The sequence below is a fragment of the Malaclemys terrapin genome, chromosome 23 (assembly GCF_027887155.1).
Source record: "Malaclemys terrapin pileata isolate rMalTer1 chromosome 23, rMalTer1.hap1, whole genome shotgun sequence".
NCBI lineage: Eukaryota > Metazoa > Chordata > Testudines > Emydidae > Malaclemys > Malaclemys terrapin.
Genome location: NC_071527.1, coordinates 19598997 through 19614397, shown reverse-complemented (window position 1 = coordinate 19614397; position 15401 = coordinate 19598997). Strand labels below are relative to the sequence as shown.

Genomic DNA, 15401 nt, shown 5'->3' with positions numbered 1-15401 from the left:
CACTCACCGAAGCCCAGCACCGGGGTGGCCTGCTGCAAGCAGGATGGTGCCTCCTCGGTCTTCATGCTCCAGCCGGGCTGGGGGGAACCTGGTGGGGGAGAGGATGGGTTAGTACCGGCGGGGGATGGGGACCGGCAGGGGTTGCCTGGGCAGGGGTCAGGTAACCGGCGGGCAGGGAAGGAAGATCCTCGGAGCTGGAGGAGAGGGGGTTTCTCAGCGGAACCTCCCGGGATGGGAGCTGAGCTGGGGGGGGGAGACACCCCCAGGAAAGGAGACCGCGGAGCCCAGCCCCGGAGTCCTGGGCCGCCCCAACCTTCCCCGGCCTTTGCAACAGAGCAACCCGTCCCACTGCCCCCCTCATGTCCCCCATCTGTCCATCCCCACAGCGCCTCCTGTTCCCCGTCTGTCCCCCACAGCTCACCGTGTCCCCCTGTCCGTCCGCCCCTTCTCCCACCGCACAAATTAACCCACGAATCTTTACGTTATTCTGGACAATAAAGAACCTCCCCCGCCACCATTATCGACCTCCGGGATCCTCGAGCCGTGTGGGGGAAGAGCCCCCAGAGGTTACCCCGGCTCAGCCCCCGCCCCCCGGAGATAGCGGAGTAACTGGGGTGGGTTATGGAGCCGGGATGGGGCAGATTGGGGGGCGGGGGGAAAGATGGGGTGGCTGGTGGGGTAGGTTACAGGGGCAAGTTATGGGGCAGGATGAGTTCGTTATGGGGCGGATAACGGGGGAATAAGATGGGCTAAATGTGGGGTGGGGAATGGGGCGGATAACGGGGTCGGACGTGGGGCGGATAACGGGCTCGGATGTGGGGTTCTCTGCCCCCAGCCCTGGGAAGGGGAGAAACCCACCCCCCGTTTGCGCCTGTTGCTTTAATCCCCGGGCCGAGGTGGGTTTTTACCCGCCCCGATCCCGGGCGGCCAGCGCCCCGCAGGCACCTCCTTCCCCCGCCGGGTCTCGCTGGGGTCGGCTCGATGCCCGCGGTTCTGGTTCGCGACCCGCCCGGCGCCGCTGGGTCCAGCGAGCCCCGCGGAGCCGCTTGGATGGAATCACAACGAATTCTCCGCCCCTGCGCCCCGGAGCCCGCTCGCCCCAGCCGGCCCCGGCCGGGCAAATTCCCCGCAGCCCCCCGGCCGCCCCCCGGCCCCCAGCCCCGCTCCCGCGGGGCGCATTCACCTGCAGCGCGTCCTTCCCTTCGGCCCCGCAGCCGCCGCTCGCCGGACAACGGGGCCGGGCCGGGGCCGCGGAATCGGAACCAACGAAATTTCGCTTGTGTCTCGGGCTCGTTGCCCCAATCCCCGGCGCTTTGGTGTCCTTCGTGCGGAGCTTCCCGGGCCCGCGGGGTTCGCTTTGCGCCGCAGTAATTCCGGGGCGAGCGCCGGGCTCCCCGCGCTAGCGAGCCCGCCCGGTTCCAGCGGCCGAACCCCCGGTTCGGTCCCGGCTCGGCTCCGTTCGTTCGTTTCTTTGGGACTTGCCCGCAGACGGGGGCGGGTCGCTGCCTGCTGGCGGGGGCTCTGGCTGCGCGGCGGGTCCGGGTCCCGCATGCGAGCCCGGCTTTGTCCCCGCTCTCCGGGCGCGGGGTGCCCCCGAGCGCTAATAGCGGGGGGTGAGAGCCTGGCTCCCCCCACGTCCAGGGGAGTTTCTGTTCTTGGCTTCCGTGGAGCCGGGAGTTCGGGGCTGCTCCGCCCGCGCGGCACCCGGTTCTCCTGCGGGGCAGCACCCCCGCCCCCCAGCAGAGATTTCTCCCCCCGGCTCCGCGGAGAGCCCAGAACCTGCCTGGGACGGAGGGGCAGAGCACGCGGCTGGCTAGCGCCCCTCACCGCTGGGGCGGGGCGGGGGTTGCAGCCTTTGGGGATTTTCAATCCCCAATAAGTGCCAGGGACGCCCACGCAGCGCCAGGGAAATTGGGGGACGGATGAGCCCGGCCGGGAGGGGAGCTGGGTCCCAGGGTCTCCATACACCATGGATAAGTTGGTACCTCTGAGCTGAGACCCCCGCCCCATGGGTGCCCCCCCGGCCCGTGCACCCATCCCCGGGCGCAGCGACGCGGGCAGGAGAACAGACAAAAATCTCGACACCTACCAGGCGTGGCGGGTGGGCCAGCACCGGCTGCGATGCCAGAGCCAGAGACTTCCCCGGCCGCTCCAGCTGCTAACGGGGGGCGGGGGGCTCCTATTGTCTGAGGCCAGGAGCCGGGGGAGAAAGTCGCGCTGCTGCTCCCAGGCACAACAAGTCCATGCCCAGCGCCCGGCTCAGGCTGCCAGGGCTTCCCCGGGCCCCGTCCGCCTCCGCCTCGCCCCCACCCCCCGAGCGAGCGAGCTTCAGAGGCCAGCGCCTGGGTCCCCGGCGAGCCTCGCCCACCCGCCTCTGCAGCCCCCGGGGCCCGGGCTCCGCAGGGGGCAACAGGGAGACCCGAATTCGAGGAGTTTTTAAAGGGCTGTTCCGGGGCGGGGCGTTTCCTATCGGCCCGAGGGGATCGATCATACGCATCAATTCGAAGTGAAGCCAGCTCCGGTATCTCCGAGCCGGAGCGAGCGGGGTTCATGGCCGGAGACCCGAGCGCGGATTTGCTCCGGGGCGGGCAGGAGGGTGAAGGGTCCGCGGTGGAAGTGGGGATCTGGCCAGGCCCAGCGGGAGAAGCCCGGGGTCGGGTTATACGGACCGGCAGTCAGGCTATAGAGACCGGGGCAGGCCCAGACCAGTCGTTTGGTTGCCTGTTCCAGGGGAAACGCGCGGGGAGTCCCGGGCCAGGGGCCGCGCTGCGGTCCCCGTCGGATTGTGGGGTCACCGCGATGCCACTGCCCCAGCTCCTGCCAGGCGTTATAGTGCGACAGGGCCATATCCCGGCCCGGGGGGCGGGGTCACCCGCAGCGAGCAGGCAGTGGAGCGGGCCGGGCCCGGGGGTAAGAGCCGGGACCTGTAGAGAGTCCGGCCAGCGGGGGTGAGGGGTCTGAGTGTCTGTGGCAGACTCCACGCGAGACCGCGAGGCAGTGACTGGTCAGCTCAGGGCACAGACGTGGCTGGCTGTCACCGAGCTGCTGGCGGGGCAAAGGGCAGGATCCCCCCCCCAGGAATGGATAGGGCCCGAGCATAGCGACCGGGCGGATCCGCTGGGCTCGGGTTAATTCGATTTGTGTAACAAACCGAAGCTGGGTAAAGCGTGAAAGTGCCCCAAACCGAATCTACACTCACCCCCACCCCATTAACTGCCCCAAACCGGATCTATTCTTCACAGGGCAGAGACCCGAACCGACCCCGCAGTGGGTCCAGGGACTCCCTCCTTTGAGGGAGGGTCGGAGCCGGGAAGGGCGGGGGGACCGGGGCAGCCCGGCAAGGGGAGTCAGGGGCGCCCAGGGACGCGTCCCGCCGCCTTGGCTCCGGGGTGTTTAAGGCGCAGCCACATTCATCCCCACGGTCCGTTCATCGCAATTAGCAGCCCAGGCCCGGCTGGGCTCAGACCCGAACTGGAGGAGGGCGGGGGGCTGCGGACCCTTTGGGGCTGCAGGGGGCAACGCCCCGCCCTGATGCCTGGGCTGGGGGGCTGAGCAGTGAAGGCGGGAGGCGAGGGGGTGTAGGGGATGAAGGGGGTGGGGGCTGGGTATAGGGGGTGGGGGGATGAAGGGGTGCGGGAGGTTCGGGGGGATGAAAGGCGTGTGGGGGGATAAGAGGGTGAGGGTGGGGGGGATGAAGGGGGTGGGGGCTGGGTATAGGGGCTGCAGGGGGATGAAGGGGGGTGGAGGGTGCAAGGGAATAAAAGCTGGTGGGGATGAAGGTGGGTGGGGGCTGGGCATAGGAGGTGCAGGGGGGGGTGGGCATAGGGCTGCAGGGGGGTGAAAGGGGGTGGAGGGTGCGAGGGGATAAAAGCAGGTGGGGGATGAAGGGGGTGGGGGCTGGGAAGAGGTGGTACATGGGATGAAAGGGGAGTGGAGGCTGGGAATAGGGGCTGCAGGGGGATGAAGGGGGTGGGGAGTTCGGGGGGATGAAAGAGGTGGGGAGTGTGAGGGGATAAAAGCGGGTGGGGGTGGTGGGGGATGAAGGGGGTGGGGGCTGGGTATAGGGGCTGCAGGGGGATGAAGGGGGGTGGAGGGTGCGAGGGGATAAAGGCAGGTGGGGGATGAAGGGGCTGAGGGCTGGGAAGAGGTGGTACAGGGGATGAAAGGGGAGTGGAGGCTGGGAAAAGGGACTGCTGGGGGATGAAGAGGGGTGGGGAGTTCGGGGGGATGAAAGAGGTGGGGAGTGTGAGGGGATAAAAGCAGGTGGGGGTGGGGGGGTTGAAGGGGTGAGGGGCTGGGCATAGGGGCTGCAGGGGATGAAGGGGGTGGAGGGTGCAAGGGAATAAAAGCGGGTGGAGGTGGTGGAGGATGAAGGCGGGTGGGGGCTGGGCATAGGGGATGCAGGGGGATATGAGTGCGGAGGGTGCGAAGGAATACAAGCGGTGGGGGTGGGGGGGATGAAGGGGTGTGTGCAGAGAAGTGGCTGGGAGGCTCTAGGGGTTTTTTTGGCCAACATTTTCACACACAAAAAAACTGAAGAAAGTTCTCAACAGCTAGAAAGCCCAGAACCACCCCCACCCTGCTCCCTGGGACCCCTCTTTATGCCCCCTGGACCTTGCCCCATCGTGACCCCTCAGATTCCCCCCCCCCCCCACACACACACACACTCCCCAGAGACCCTTTTCTCTGTTTCATGGCTTGGGGTTTTACCTGGGATATAACCAGGGGCCCTGGGACCCTCTCAGGGGAGCAGGTAGGTGGGGGCGGGGCTGAAACTGGCCTGGGGGAGGGTGTCAGATGCACCAGGGTGCACAGGGCCCCCTTACTGGAGCCCTTATTTCTGGTAGAGAAGTAATCACACAGCCCTGGTGCTGCCCAGGCCGGGCTGGGAGAGGGCCTGCACCTGGCCAGCAGAGGGAGCTGGGGGGCCTGAGGCTGCCCATGTGCAGCAGGTGTGTGACTCTCACTAGGGGCTCTCCACCCCTGGGACCAAGGCCCTGAAGTGTCCCTTAGGCCGCCCCCCCCCCCCCCCCCGCAGCCTGGGCAGCATTGGCCAGGGTGTAGCAGCGACCCCAGCCCACCATTTCCTGCCTTCCCCCCCGCCCCCAACCTGTGCTCAGCCACGGCTGGCGCTGTGAGGCCTCTGCTGCCCTCATCAGACATTTTCACCCCATTTTAAAATTAAATCTAAAAACAAATATGTTTGGTTTAACTAAAAGTTTAGATATTTTGGCAGCAAACGTGTGTGTGTTTGTTTGTTTTCATTAAAAAGAAGAACAGGAGTACTTGTGGCACCTTAGAGACTAACAAATTTATTAGAGCATAAGCTTTCGTGGACTACAGCCCACTTGTAGTCCACGAAAGCTTATGCTCTAATAAATTTGTTAGTCTCTAAGGTGCCACAAGTACTCCTGTTCTTCTTTTTGCGGATACAGACTAACACGGCTGTTACTCTGAAATTTGTTTTCATTCTCTCCCTCCTGTTTTGAATGGGGAAGAAGGGAGGCAGGGTGGAGGAGAACCAAAAACCCCAAACCGGAATTGTTCTGAGTTTTGTTGTGTTGAAAATTTTCCCAAAAGGTTTGGGTGAAATTTGCAGTTTCTTTTTTAACTTGTCACAGCTGATCCTGCCCATTCTCTGGCCCGCTCTAGCCCCCAGGTACTTTTCTAGTCCCCCTGGCTAGAGCTCTCCGTTCCAGCCATGGCCTTTTCGAGTACACGTCCCCTGGCAGTTGCAATGCATGCTGTTGCCAGGCCTTGGAGTGCAGCAGCTTCTTGGCAAAATCTCTCCCCAGGCAGCCGCTACAGATGAAGGAGCTGAGGTTTCTAACGTGATCAATCTCGTGTAATGGCGGCACCGTGGAAGGCCCTGCTGCCGGAGGAGATTCTGGGGAAGCGCAGCCCCCTTCCCCTCGCTGAGCAGGACCCTCTCCGCCCCGTGAGTGATGAAGTGTGTGGGGAAACCTCAGCATTCTCCAGCCAGTCCCACCGACTCACGCTAGCCCCTGCCAGAGTAACCACGGCCCCGGCTTCCCAGACAACCTCACTCCACCTGAAAGAGACAGAGGCAGACTGACCCTCTGAAGGCCGCAGCACATTAGGGGGTGGAGACCTCACAGCGAGGTCCTACCTGCGTACAGGCAGGGGGATGCACTGTTCTGCTTGGTGACTCCACCAATGGCACCTGCAAACCACTCCCAATCCCCAGCCTTCGGGGGACTCACCCGTATAACTCTTTGGCGAACGCTGTCCACCAATGAAACGCAGAGGAAGAGCATATCGGCCCCATGGGGTAGAACAGCTGCCTGGCTATTTAACGTGCACAGAGCCCCCCAAGTGTGCATCCTCTCCAACCCTAACCAAACTAAGAGATGTAGAAAGTGGCTGTCACCTTCATATCCATCCAGCTATTGTGTATGCTAAACATCCCTTTGATGGGGTGGTTCTCCGTGCTCTCAGGGTCGGGGCATGGCAAGGCACAGCCTACTGGTCGCTTTTACCCTCAAACTCCAACTGGAACAAAGGTGACAGACTTGTCTGCAAGATATTCTTACTCCAGGAGAAGGATCCGACTCAAATCCTTCGCGCTGGCACTTGAGCCTTCACAACTTGGGCACTGGGCAGAGCCAGGACACCTGGGTTCAATTCCCAGCTCTGCCTCTGACCTCCTGCCTGACGTTGCATCCTCTCTCTGGGCCTTGGTTTCTGTCTCGCCTCTTTAAACTTCAAGCTTTGCAGAGCAGGGACTGTGTCAGGCGCAGTGCGATGGGGCCCTGCTACCATGGTACACAGAAGAGCGGGACACCACCCCAGCCTGCCTCTAAGGCTCTCTCTCACTCTGTGCTTGTACCGCACCTAGCACAATGGGTCTCGAGGTGCTGCTGTAAGGGGCAGGCCCTGATTTATGCCAGGGTACATGACTGGAGAATCCAGCCCCAGACCTTCACCAGGAAAACAGGCTTGGGCCCTAGGTGTCTTTGTACATCAGAGGTTATTAATTAGTTTTGTATACAATAATCTTTTGTACAGCACCCAGCACACGGGAGTCCTGCTCCATGCGTGGGGCTCTCGTAACACCCCTAATAAACCGTGTTAGTGTCACTCTTACCTCATGTGCATCCTCCTAATCCAGACAGGGGATGTCTGATTTGCAAGGTCAATGGGACTGGTGGGTGCTCAGAGCACCAGGGGCTCCGAATTCAACATCACCCATTTTCACTTCCAACTCGGCTGTTTTTATTAGGAACGTAATAACCCCATGTAAGCTGCTGAGAGTGCTGAGAACTAAGGGGATGTACAATGCAGGTCTGTAAAATGGGACTAACGAGTCACCTCCTTTGCAGACTGATTGATGAGAGGAGCTAGGTAGTATTAATTATTTATTATCACCACAGTACTCAAGGGTGGCAGGGCAGCAACAGCCCCCCCCCAGCCAAATAGTTTTACTGTTAGGCCCGTAATTTGCAGCCTGTTCAATTAATTTTTTTAGTGTACAATGAAGAAAGGACAGAAAACGCAGGAGACAGGAAAGGAAGCTGCTTTTTGCTGAGTGCCACTTTCCATGTAGAGCGCTCTGCTGTGGGCTGAAGGGCACCGTCTGGTGCATACAGCTTGTAACTACAGCTGGTTGTAAATTTTCCATCAAGAGTTTTATTTTTGGATGGAAAATGTCTTTTTTGACAAAATGGACATTATCTTCCAAGCTATCTTTTTCAATATTTTTTTGGGGGGGGGAGGAATGTGCAGGTAAAATCGTTTGGTTATAAATGGAAAGTGTTTGTTTTTTGTTGGCTGAAAAACAATTATTGGGGGGGGAGGGTGGTTTCAATAACTTCCCCCATATTTTTCAAAAACAAATGTTGACAAAAATGAAGTTTTTCACAGGGAACTAATTTCCAGATCAGCTGCAGCTGAACCAAACCATGTCTGATTCAGAGAGATGTATCTGTCACCATCCCTCGCAGGAGACGTTTCTGACCACCAGAATTATCTGACCCCAGGAGCTTTCCCCGTGTAGGGAATATGAGAGTCACATGCCACAGAGAGAGAATTCATAGGGGAAACAGCACCAGGGTTTGGAGGATGGGGGAAGAGACCTCAGAGTTGTGCAGGGGGGCTGGAACAATGTGTATTGTGGGGTGCTTAGAGCCATTGAACCAAACTGCCAACCTGCATATAATGGAAACCGCGGTAAGCCAGGGGATGTGGGAGCACCCCTCGTCCCAGCACCTATGGAGCTGTGGAGTTAACAAATCCACCGAAGCTAACAGAGCTGCAGAGGAAGCCATTAACTCTGAATTTATATAGGAGCATTAGAGGGTTCACATCCGAGAGGGCCACTGCCCCAGCTAGTCTGGGATCACCCCCATCTCATACCAAGGGTCCATCTATTCTGTTAGTGGCCACGGCTCACTGCTTCAGAGGAAAAACCGACCCTCCCCTCTGCCAATATAACTAGCGCTACAGAGGGAAAGAATTTCTTCCTAATCCCCACTATGATTCCTCTAACTCCACGATCAGAGCTTGCAGAGATGGCTATAAATGCTATTAACGGGCACACCCCGTTCCTAGGGACTGTGCCTGACTCCCTGAGGGCAGGGAATCACACATTGGATAAATCTGTGTTTGCTCTTATCGATCCTAAATTGGCTACTTGCCCCCTGATTGCATCAAACTTTGCCCTGTGCTCTCATTATGCCACCTGCTAAAAAGAGGGAGGGCTCAGATCGCACTGCGGCCTCTTGTGGTTTTCAGCAGACACTGCACATTGTTTTCCTGTAACTTTCCAAGTGCATCCACGCGTGACCCACAAGTCTGCGGATGTTACCAAGGTGCCCAACCCACAGAGGACACGAGTCTGTTACAGCCAGAGTTGATTGAAAAATGAAAACAGATGCAATTTGGCGGTGGGGGGGGTTGGAATGGATTTTGAAAATTTGGTTATTTTTGAAAACTTCATAACTTTTCATTTAAAAAAAAAAATTTTTTACCCCAAATTTTTGGTTTCAAATTTTTCCCATTTTCACCCTTTCCCCCTCTTTTTTTCATTTTGTGGCATGGAGATGGGGAGTAAAAACCCCAGACCATTTTGAAAACTCATTTTTAAAATTTGGTTTCAAGAAGGCAACTTTTCAACAATGTCTTTGTTTGAAAACATTTTTTTTGATCAGCCCTAGGCTCACACTGTAGAGGTGCATCGGAGGTCCATTCTGGGTCCTCCCCAGGATACGGACCCAACGGCTGAGAGAGACCCATGGAGGAGCTGACCGGAAATGGACACACAGACAAAGGGAATATAAATTAAGAACAGAAGAGTGGGGGGAAAAGTAAAAAGATTAGTATGATGTTTACAGCCTCAAAGTACTGGACCTTGGCTTGCATCTCTGTCACCACCTGGAGGCAGTGCTGGCTCTCTGCACTGACCTGCAGGTCCAGGCAGTGTGGCTGGGAGATGGCATTGGTCCGGTCTGCTCATGGAGGTGCAGGCTTTTCACAGATGTAGTAGCACTCGTATGTGCAATGCACGTCGTTCCACTCCCCGTAGGTCCAGACGTGCGCACAGTCCTCATTCTGGCCACTGTTGTTGGGCTCCCCCTCCTTCCAGTACCTAAACACAGCGGGGCTACAGTTGGAGGGGCAGGAACGGGGTGCAGGGGACAGAGCGGGGTCAAAGCTGGAGGTGGTCCTGAGCTGCACAATGGGGATTTGAAGCCGGCATGTCCTGGAGTTAGGGAGATGCTCGGCTCAGAAACTGAAGCGTAGGCCCATTGCTGGTGAAAACCATCAGCCTTACACACCACGGAAAGTTGGACATCAACGCCCCATGCGGCTTCCCATGACCTGATCTTACCCCGCTGTGGCCCAGCCCCATGCCTTCGGGCTCTCTCCACAGACACAGAGCTGTTTCTGCAGCAGGAGGCCTGCGGCATTAAGGAAGAGGGAGAGCGATAGCCAGCAGGGGTCGGCCCCGCACTCACGTGAAACCAGTTGTGGAGTCGCTCCCGTCGATCCATTTCCACTCCCCTTCTGAGTTCTGGTCTGAGAGGCCGATCCAGAAGCGCTGGTTGCGTGTCCTGTACATGATAAAATTCTGCGGCCGGAAGTGGGGTGGGGGAGGAAGCACAGAGTCATCTCCTTTACCAGGATCAGCACCATTTTACTCTTCATTTGCATCACAGCAGAAGCGGGGCTGGTGGAGCCGTGTCTATTCGATGTGTAACACACCCCACAGGGCTCTGTCACTACATACATCCAGGGACCCATAACAGAGCATGTACCACACAGGGCCAGGGCCTCACATCCCCTTTATGTGGCTGGCACAAAGAGCACAAAAGCCTAGGGCTGCTAATGGAGTTGCTCCTTCAGCAAAACCGGTAGAAGCCTTCCTTTCAGAGGTGGTGCTGCCATGTTCAATTCCCACCAGCCACCCACACCAGAGAGTTGTTACACGTGTAGTGTTGGGAACCCACAGAAGGGTGATGCAGAGGTAGCTGGGGGAAGCAGCTAGTTCCTGTGGGTGCTAAGAATTCGGGAATGACAGAGAGGCCTTGAAAGAAGGCAAGCCATGAGAAAGAAGCTCAGAGGTTTTCCATCCAGACTGTCTCGTCTTTACCTGCTTGGTGTGGCTGTTAATGATGGCCAGGCGTGAATGCTCCTCCTCGCACAGCACCTTCGCCCTCTGCCAAGATGTCTCACGCAAGGAGAAGAAGTAACATTTCCCACTGAAGTATTCCCATTCCCGGGCTTCAGGACCGCACGGGAACACTGGGAAAGGGAGGGACCAGCAGTCAGAGACACCAAGTGGGGCAGGTCTACCCTGTCCCGTGTGGAAGTGACAGCACAACCCCAGCTCTGCAAGGACCTGACTTCCAAGGCAGCGGTTATTGCCAGAACTGTCCAGTCACAATACTAGGGGTTTGCTTCTGCCTAACAACCAGAAGAAAGCTGGGGCCCAGGCTCCAAAGCAATAAATAGTTCAGAAGCTGGGATCCCCTGTGTGCAGCATGAAGTGAGCCAAGGAAAATCAGAAGAGGTAATGCCCCCAAATTGCTGCTAGGATCCCTGGTGCTAGAGACTGAACAGATACCCTGCAACGGAATGATCACAGCAGGGAGCAGCAGCTGTGGCCAGAAGGAGCGAGGGCAACCCAGGGAGGTGGGCAGAGCAGAGGGCAGGGGAGGGAAGAGGAACTGGGAAGGAAGAGGCTCGTATAATGGGGAGGGCACGGCAGAGGCAGCAGGAGCCGGGGCGGAGGGGGGCATAGGGCAGTGCCCTGTACTTACGTTTGAAATTGTTGCTGGAATTATTCCGTTTCACTTCATTGCGCATTTCATTCAGTTGTGAAGAGAGCATTGAAACTAAAATCGGGGGGTGGGGGGGAGGGGGAGAGAGAGAGAGAGAGAGAACACACATGCCAGGTTATCTCACCCTGCTGCCACCCTGCTATGTCTGAGAGGCATTGAGTCATCTTTGGGTTTCAACACCCTTTACCCAGTGAGCTCACCAGCACTTGTGTGTGCTAGAAACGCCTTCCAAAGAGGCTTATTTAATCCAGGGGAAAGCCAAAACCATGCCCTTACAGCCAATCACAGGGCAAGGTGATCTGGGCACCTTAATGCACTAATTCTCCCGGGTTTACAACCTGGTTCAGCCTGGAATAGGAAGCAGGATTTAACAGGTTTGGTGGGAAACAAAAACACCTTGGGATACACAAAGGAAAAAACTGCCATTAGACAATCCCCACTGGGCACCAGAAATTCCAAGCAACCGTGGCCTGAAGCAAAGGCACCAGGGGAGAAAGGAGCGGGCGGCTTTGCAAAGGCTGCGGTGGGTGTTTCCAAGGGTTTGTCCCCCAGAGTAAGCGTTGGTGCACTAGGGTAGCTGTGCTGTCGTAGCGGTGCTGGCATGAAAGGTGACTAGAGATTTGCATAACATCAGTGCAAAAATCCAAGCACAGAGAAGTCCTAACATGAAGCTCTGAGGATCCGCCGGGCCCTGGGGTTATGGCCACAAGGAGGCTAGGACGTGGCTCCCTTTTGGGCTGGTAAGTGCTGACAAAGTAACCCTCTTGCATCCCCAGCACCAGCAACAAGACCTCAGTGTGAGGCAGTGGAAGGGTTAAACAAGTTTGACCTAATTTATCACCCTCCGCCCGCTCTCAGCCCAGCAAGGCTTTCATTTACCTGATTGATGAGGATAATCAATAGAGCACCTTCTGTAACAATGCTAGAGCGTCACACCTTCACCTTCACCTGCCTCCTTCACCAGGGAGAGAACAACATACAATCCCACCCCCGCTTTGCAGCTGGAGAGAAAGGGACACACCGAGAGGGCGAGGGCCCTGCTCCCGAGGTGGACAGGCAGGGGACACGGTTGGCACTCAGGAGACTGGATTTTATTCCCTGCTCTACCCCTGGCCTGCTGGGGGAGCCTGGGCAGCTGCTTCCCCTCCCAGCCTGTGTCGGTTTAACTGTGAGCGCTGCAAGGCAGGGGCTGGCTCCGTGTGTCCGCGCAGCACCCAGCGCAGTGGGGCTCTTGGATGAGCTCTTTGCCGCTGGCAAGACAAAGAAGAACAAGGACCCAGAAGGAGACAGTATCAGGGTTTGACCCCAGGGCTTCTGAGCACACAGACCCCACGGGGTCTCTCTGAGTCCCCCCAACTTCCTTCCTCATTAATGACGTGAAACGTTTCATCTCCCGAAGGCCCCACGCACGGTACCTCTGGAGAGTGACACCGCAAACAGGATGAGGATCAGCAGGTAAGAAAGCGCCAGCAGCACGTAGACTGTGCGGGAGGATCTCAGCTTCTGCCGGAAGTAGTTTCTGTCTTTAGAACAGAAGAAAAATCGCCAAGGGTCACAGATTGACAGGTTTGGCAGTGACTTTGCAGGAAGGTCCCATTTATAAAGGGTTAATAAATGATTAACCCTAAATTAGATGGTTAATTGCTTGGTATAGAGGTTGATAGGGCGTTTATAACTACAACTTACAGCTATCTATCAGGTTTTTCTTCTTAGCCTCACTGCGGTAGTGTCTGGGAGCCCTGATCCTGGCTCAGGACCCCAGCGTGCTGGGCACCGTACAAACCCAGAACAGAGACGGGCCCTGCCCCAAAGAGCTTACAAGCTTCTCACCATCCACGAGACACTCCTGTAATGTGCTTATAATGGCTGGTAATAATCACAAACAATGGAAGGGTTTAAGGTCCATTCAGACTGTGACCAAGTATCTAGGGTTACAGTTTTGTTTCGCACGTGCCCTCTAGAGGATTATTTCCCGCCCATCATTAAGTGATGTACAACACACATTCCAATTTCATCCCAGGGAAATTAGGCCTGTCACTCAGCCTTTGGAGGGTGGCTGCACATTCTGGCCGTCGTTTCCAGTTTAAGACAACTTAAGGGGGACTCCAGTTTTCAGACAATGCTGAGTGCCTAAACAACCCAGCCCCTCTAAGGCGTCTCCAGTCGGACACTTGCAGACCTTTCACAATACCAGGGGCCACAAGTCTTAATTCAAAGCAATAACATCTCTACAGTGGGAGAAAGGCCACTTCCTTCTCTCACCTGCCAACAAAAGATTTCCCTTTCATTGAAAAGCATAAAATATAGCTCCCAGCAGGGCCAGCATCCTCGTCCCAAACAGCCCAGCACAATTAGCACTAATTAGCCTGCCTGTCAGAGCAGAGAGGCCAAAGACTGAATTGGCCAGAGATGCTCATCTCCCTTCTCGCAGGTCAGGGTAAGGAAAGACTTCTCTGCTGCATCCGTTCAACAGCAGCAGAGAGAGCAGACACCTCAGAACGGCCACACTGAGTCAGACCAACGGTCCAGCTAGCCCAGTGCCCTGCCTTCCGATGGCAGCCGGTGCCAGATGCTTCGGAAGCAGTGAACAGAGCAGGACAATTATCAAGTGACCCATCCCATGGTCCAGCCCCACTTCTGTCAGTCAGAGGTTTAGGGACACCCAGAACACTGGGGTTGTCCCCTGGCCATCTTGCCTAATAGCCACTGATGGTCCTATCCTCCATGAACTTATCTAATGCTTTTTTAACCCAGTTATACATTTGGCCTTCACAACACCCCCTGACAATGAATTCCACAGTTGACTGTGTGTTGTATGAAGCAGTACTGCTGCCTGTTAATTTCATTGGGTGAGCCCTAGTTCTTGTGTTACATGAAGGGATAAATAACACTTTCTCATTTTCTTCACACCATTCATGACTGGATAGACCTCTGTCATATCCTCACATTAGTCATTTATTTTCTAAGCTGAACAGTCCCACTCTTTTTAAGCTGTTTTCATATGAAAGCTGTTCCATATTCCTAATCATTTTTGTTGCTCTTCTCTGTACTTTTAAGAATTCTAATCCTTTTTGAGATGGGGCAACCAGAACTGCAAGCAGTATTCAAGGTCTGGACATACTATGGATTTATAGAGTGGCATTATGATATTTTCTGCCCTATTATACACCTCTACCCCAATATAACGCGACCCGATATAAGACGAATTCAGATATAAAGCAGTGCTCCGGGGGGTAAAGCGGTTCTCCGGGGAGGCGGGGCTGCGCACTCCGGTGGATCAAAGCAAGTTCGATATAACGCGGTTTCACCTATAACGCGCTAAGATTTTTTGGCTCCCGAGGACAGCGTTCTATCGAGGTAGAGGTGTATATCCCTTTGCTAATGGTTCCTAACATCCTGTTATCTTTTTTGACTGCTGCTGTACATTGAGCAATGTTTTCAGAGAACTCCCCACAGCGACTCCAAGATCTCATTCCTGAATAGTAAGAGCTAATTTAGACCTCATCATTTTTTATGGATAGTTGGGATTCTGTTTTGCAATGTGCATTACACTTTGCACTTCTCAACACTGAATTTCATCTGCCATTTTCCTGCCCAGTCACCCAGTTTTGTGAGATCCCTTTGTGTCTCTTCCCAGTTTTTGACCTATCTTGAGTAATTTTGTATCCTCTGCAAACTTTGCCACCTCACTGTTTACCTCCTTTTCCAGAGCATTTATGGATATGTTGCACAGCACTGGCCCCGCTACAGATCCCTGGGGGACCCCATTATTTAATGCTTTCCACTTTGAAAATTGACCATTTATTCCTACCTTTTGTTTCCTATCTTTTAACCGGCTACTGATCTGTGAGAAGACCTTCCCTCTTATTCCATGACTGCCCATTCATCTGGTTTAGCGACCTGTTTCTCTCTTTCCTCCCGTTCCTGAGCTATTGGATGGAAGGGAAGGAAGGGGGCTTACCTCTAAACATGTGCAGCTCATCTTGAAGCCTGTCCTTGTCCATGCTGTAAATGATGCCTGGGAGGCAGAGGTGACTTGAAATGGCATTAGAACATGGCAAAGTGGAACCCTGCTCACTGGACTATCTAGAATAGAGA

The 15401-nt window shown here is 55.9% G+C and overlaps 2 protein-coding genes across 2 annotated transcripts in view; both read right to left on the bottom strand.

The window, feature by feature from the left end:
- Positions 1-80, bottom strand: part of LOC128827990 (LIM homeobox transcription factor 1-alpha-like) — a 58593-nt gene extending 58513 nt beyond the window's left edge. The window contains exon 1 of the mRNA XM_054012255.1: positions 8-80. Within this exon, the coding sequence (XP_053868230.1) occupies positions 8-65 (58 nt within the window). The 5' untranslated portion in view covers positions 66-80. The remainder of the gene's footprint in view (positions 1-7) is intronic.
- A 7286-nt stretch (positions 81-7366) lies between these two features.
- LOC128828505 (hepatic lectin-like) lies at positions 7367-15400 on the bottom strand. Its single transcript, XM_054013228.1, has 6 exons — positions 15265-15400; positions 12719-12826; positions 11283-11357; positions 10613-10764; positions 9978-10090; positions 7367-9607 (listed from the first exon to the last, which is right to left on the bottom strand). The coding sequence occupies exons 1-6, from the start codon at positions 15305-15307 to the stop codon at positions 9472-9474; spliced, it is 627 nt and encodes a 208-aa protein (XP_053869203.1). The 5' UTR covers positions 15308-15400; the 3' UTR covers positions 7367-9471.
- Position 15401: the final 1 nt, after the last annotated feature.

Coding starts and splice junctions, on each gene's coding strand:
- LOC128828505 (XM_054013228.1), bottom strand. CDS start 15,307: ATGGACAAGGACAGGCTTCAAGATGAGCTGCACATGTTTAGAG. Junction 12,827..15,264: donor TGAGCTGCACATGTTTAGAG/GTAAGCCCCCTT, acceptor TCTGTTCTAAAG/ACAGAAACTACTTCCGGCAG. Junction 9,608..9,977: donor GACTCCACAACTGGTTTCAC/GTGAGTGCGGGG, acceptor CGCTGTGTTTAG/GTACTGGAAGGAGGGGGAGC.